The sequence below is a fragment of the Crassostrea angulata genome, chromosome 1 (genome assembly GCF_025612915.1).
Source record: "Crassostrea angulata isolate pt1a10 chromosome 1, ASM2561291v2, whole genome shotgun sequence".
Taxonomy (NCBI): domain Eukaryota; kingdom Metazoa; phylum Mollusca; class Bivalvia; order Ostreida; family Ostreidae; genus Magallana; species Magallana angulata.
This window is the reverse complement of record NC_069111.1, coordinates 42,517,761-42,523,003: the sequence shown is the minus strand read 5'-3', so window position 1 is coordinate 42,523,003 and position 5,243 is coordinate 42,517,761. Positions and strand designations below refer to the sequence as shown.

The 5,243-nt window shown below is 33.5% G+C and overlaps 1 protein-coding gene across 1 annotated transcript; it reads right to left on the bottom strand.

The window, feature by feature from the left end:
- Window positions 1-523: 523 nt before the first annotated feature.
- Window positions 524-4,984, bottom strand: LOC128164679 (uncharacterized). Its single transcript, XM_052828658.1, has 4 exons — window positions 4,901-4,984; window positions 4,581-4,797; window positions 3,272-3,485; window positions 524-2,981 (listed from the first exon to the last, which is right to left on the bottom strand). The coding sequence occupies exons 2-4, from the start codon at window positions 4,785-4,787 to the stop codon at window positions 2,716-2,718; spliced, it is 687 nt and encodes a 228-aa protein (XP_052684618.1). The 5' UTR covers window positions 4,788-4,797; window positions 4,901-4,984; the 3' UTR covers window positions 524-2,715.
- Window positions 4,985-5,243: the final 259 nt, after the last annotated feature.

Sequence of the window (5,243 nt, the reverse complement as noted above, 5' to 3'; positions counted from 1 at the left end):
TATATATGGTCACGTTGTATACCAGTCATCCATTCAATAAAGTCATGAACAAACTGTAATCCCTTGAATGCTGAAATGGGGAAGAACGCTTTTCCTTATATTTAGGTAGGGAAAACGTACGCCGTTCTTCGGCATGAACATCCGTACGAAATACGACAAAATTCGTAAGGGTAAACAAGTCAGCAAGAACGGATCTGGTGGGAGTGCACTGGTTGGCCAAACAAGTATCCTGGTTTCAGTAAAAATGTTCGATCATTTCAATGCAAAATTACTTGACAATGTCAGATTATCCCTTTTCCTATAACCCCCACCAACCTTCAGATGTTACTGAGGCGTCTACAGTGTACACCTACAGACTTTGTGAAGGACGAGATGTCCACAGCTTACACGTACATATTCTATAACAATGACCTATAGCTCCATCTAAATGGTTTTATCGGTAGAAAAGGTAAATTGCATAAACACACATAGAAGTTAGCTGATAACAACTGAAAAAATAGACTGGATACATGTACTCGCATAAGACAGTATTTTAAACTTTTTATTGAACAATAAAATTCAACAGCTAGAAACAACACAAAATTTTAAAATGAATGTAAAAAATAGCGCGACGTATGCAAATATTCACCACTACAAATGGTTGTTCACTGCATTGCTACTTGAATGCAGTATAAAAAAAAATTAATAAAACCTGATATCGTCTAGCCAGAGAGAACAAATAGAAACTCCTTTGAAGTGTCATGTTGTAAATTTTGAATTTACCGGGTGGCAGTAAATACAAAATTTACAACATGACAGAAGATTTAAACAAAGCTTTCAACCGAGAAAAAAAATTTGACACAGTAAATGCAAACCATTTTGGAAGGAAACAATTTAAAGTGAAAACTTTTATATAATTCAGATACATGAACGAGCATTGGAAAAGGTAAATACAGAAAATTATGCCATATTTGCTTGAAGAAAAGTAATAATGAATACACAACCGCAATATCTGAATAAAACCAGTTCTTGTAAAACAACCATCAGATGTACAAATGAAACTAAAAAAAACCAAAACAACAAGCTAAAGGTTTTAAGACCATAATAACGAGGAAAATGAAATGTATATAATACATGCATAACATCGGTACAAGGCACCAACAAAAAGCAAAGCCAAACTAAAATCTAGGTTATCTCGGAGATCATTTAAAGTCCAAATTAAAGCTAAAGCACATAAACGCATAAGGTTAAGCTTGCTCCATTATGCAGAACACACAAGTTCAAGACACTGCCATAACAAAATATTGCAACATAAAAGTTATAGAATATGAACACACTTTGGTACAACAATAATGATTTCAGCAGACATTTGCTTAAGTCACTGACTAGATTAACCAGCACATACAATGTAGTAGTGGGTATTGACTGCATGACTTAAGTATGCACCATGTCATAAAAATTATCATAAAAGGTGTTTTTTTTAAAATGATTGTAGTTTCTTTGACAATCATGTTTGACATACAGGTTCACAGTGAACAAATTGACAGCTTATACTAGCAGTAATAATCAACTACTTGTGTTGTAGAGTAGGATTTTTCCATAATCCGTTTTCCCTTTAAGACTCAATATCAAGGGCAAATGAGACTTAATTAAATTGCTAGCTATCTTCTTCATTTAGCCTAAAAAAAAAAGCTGTAAAAATTGGGGTCATTATCAGTTATGCTGGAACTCTTTTGGATGAAAGTCAACTTGGTATGAAGTCATTTGATTTGATCAAAGCTTACTTCTTTATGGGTCTATCAGCATCAAAAATATTTTTTAAAAAATTGCAAAAGGATTAGTTTAATTAGTTTGGTGTGATATTTTCCTCCAATGGAAATTTTAAACATTTATTTTCTTTAAAAATTAGTTGTCGTTTTTTAACTCTTACTCTTGCATAATTTTACCAGGGGGCTCTTCAACTCTTGAGCCAATTTATCTCTATCGCCAGTTTTCCATAGATAATTATTTTGGAGGGGAAATCCAACACCACAACAACAGTATGTAATTAAATTACATGTCAAATACCTCTTGAAATGACAGTAGTGTAACATTACTTGGTTGAAAAAAAACCCAGCACTATTTGGATTTGAAATCATTAGACTTGCACATCATGTACATAAGTACATGTACATGTTCTCACCATAATTGATTACTGGGTAATCATTTTTCACTTCCTGGAATTTTAGCAATATAAAGCACTGTACAAAAATAATTTCACCATATATAACATGGATATGTACATGAACATATACATGTACCATAATTTTACCTTTTCACATTTTTATGCATAATTCTAACAGGTCATACAACTCTAATTTTACAGGTTTAAATCATTTGAGATCATGGATATAGCAAAGTACACTTTAAAAAGATTATTGATACTATTAAACAGTACCTGGTATTAGTATATCATATCGTCAGAAGTTGTTACATTAGCACTCATGTTTTGGCGTCTTATTTAACATTTGCAAAGACAAGTCAACATAAAACCTTAGTGTTTTTCAGTGTTTTTTAAAGTCATAAATCTAACTTTAAAAATGAAAATCATGAATTGTAAGCGATGCTAAATTTTTACCAAATCTGTTTACTGAGGTGAAAAAGTGATGAAAGGGAAATAACCTTTCTTACTTGATTTAATAAAGTATTTATAAAACAGATTTCTAAAAAAAAACTCTTGACAAAAGAACTATACTTTCAGCTATCTTCTGGAATTGTATGGAGGGGGATTCTTAGAGAACGCGATCCTCCTGAGTCCTCAGATTCAAACACATCATCCACATATTCGTTCATGAGACGTCGCTGCGGGCGATAAATCCGTCGACTGCGATAAAAACGAGAGCGTCTAGAAGAGCGCCTTTGAGGACTGTGGGGAGGGGATCCTGGGAGATTTTCTGTGAGTGGGGGGTGGTTGATGAGATCTGGGAGGCGACTAATTACCACATACTCTCCCTCTCCCTCCACTGAAATTAAAGATAAGCACACATCATCAGACATTAGAGGTATAAACATTATACAGTTGGGTCTTGGTCATGTTAATATACATGTATCATTACTTTGTTTGCACACTGGTGTTAAAAATGAAAATAATGCTTGAAAACCACAATAAAAATAATGCTAGAAAAACTGAATAATTTTGTTGGATTGAACAACATGCTGGAATAAACAACAGCTGAATTCAACAAGTTTTACTGTCCTAATGACTTGAAAAGAAACCCACCCTTGCTTATATAGGTTTAAACTTTGACCATACCATAGTATCTGTTCATAGCTGCCTTTCTCTTCCTGATGCAATGCCAAGACACAAGGAGACTGACCACCACAGTCACCACCAGGACACAGAGTACACCAATCAGGGCATAGGCCAGCAATCGCCACGTGTCATTGGAAGCTTCTACTGACAAATAATCTCTCTTGTGAAACGGCTGTCGAGGTGTCACAACTGGAGATGAATCCACTAAAAAGCTCTGCAAAAAGCAATATTTTATCTGTATATTATCAGTATATAACACTATAATGAAAATCTTAGTCAATTAAATAAATAAGGAAAATAAAATGCAAGAAAAGGAAACTTATTCTTTATAAAAATGCTTTCATTCAACCACATTTCATTATACCAGTGATTATCAGGGCTCTCGCACTGTTTTTGAAGCTTGGGACTTTAAGTTTTGCTATTGAATTTGGAAAAATTAGACATGTTAAGTAGAACACTGGTAGATACATGTAATAATCTAATTATATATACTGTAATTATCTAAACTAAGCCAAACCGTCTCATTTTTAAAAGGTTCATCTTTCTCCTTCTTTTAATATTTCTTACATTTTTCATTTGTCTTTACTAAGGACTTAGAACTTTATTCCATAGGGGTTCCATGGGAGTTGTTTAAAGTCCTTGAGAAAAATTTCATTTATAGCTTATGGAAATTAGAAATTTCATCAAGGAACTACATTGTAAAGTGTTACAGCCTTACAGATAGACAAAATGACAGACTGTTGAAGAGACCAAAATTCAAATCTGTCATTGTTCCTATCATCCCTTGCATCAAAACAAATTAAAAGTGACGTGGTTCCAAGCGAAATATGTACCAATTTCATAGTCTTATCTCAACAGCCAGACAAATCTTGTTGATTTCAAAGAGCCATGGCTGAGTGGCCAGCAGTGAAATAGACAGGCCTACATCATATTGCTGTTGACACAGCTACCAAAGTCCAAGCCCTTGTTAAAATGGTTCTATTTGTTTTAAAAAATTGATAAAATATGTAATTCTTCGGCAACTGGTCGATTTTTTTACTTAATTTCTACATTTTCAGATGTTCGCTACTTTTATGGAAATTGTTGGGTGGTGTCTGCTAATATGACGCAATAATGTATATTGAGCGTGCAACATTTAGCGTTACGAATACATAGATAGGCGGATCCAACTGTGCACGTTTCAAATTAATCTATTGCAAACTGACAGTGAAAATGTGGCTTTGCCCTAAACATGTCACATCATTGAACACAGTGTATCTCTTATGATAATTTTGTTTTAAGTAGCTTAGAAGATAGTACATCTACTTACAAAATTAAGTTTCTTCAACTGCATACAGACTACATCTGATTCTCGGTTACAAGGTATTCTGGTGATTTGTGGAAGCTGACAATGCGAGCAGGCCTGGCATTCTTCGGCTGATTTGTTCCAATATTGTTCTGATGTGCAGTTTTTTAAACATACACTAGCCTTGATCAGTACTAGCAAAATAAAGACGTTTAGGCATTGCGGCATCATCGTCCACAGACTGAAACAAAGTAATTTTAAAAAAATATTACAAGAACCCAATTAAAGTAAACAAAATTAATTCAAGAAGACACAAATATGTATACATAAATGAAATTATTTACCAAAAGTATGACTAAATTCTTTACACAGGTCTCAAGTCACCATACTTTCCATTTGAAAAACGCAAACCGGATAACAACAATTCCTTACAATTTTAAAACCAAACCAAAATCCGGTTAACAAGTCAATGTCCGGAATTTTAAATTAAATATATACCCATATTATACAGAAATCCAGTTTGATTAAAACCTCTTCACTTCTCTTACACTCGTTAGGACCCCGATGAGGGATGATTATAATCAGATATGTGATTAAACATATTTAATAAAAAAATAAAAAATTGCGATTTTTATATAGCGCTTTTATAATGCTGAAGCATTCTCAAAGCGCTCTTTTACAATTATT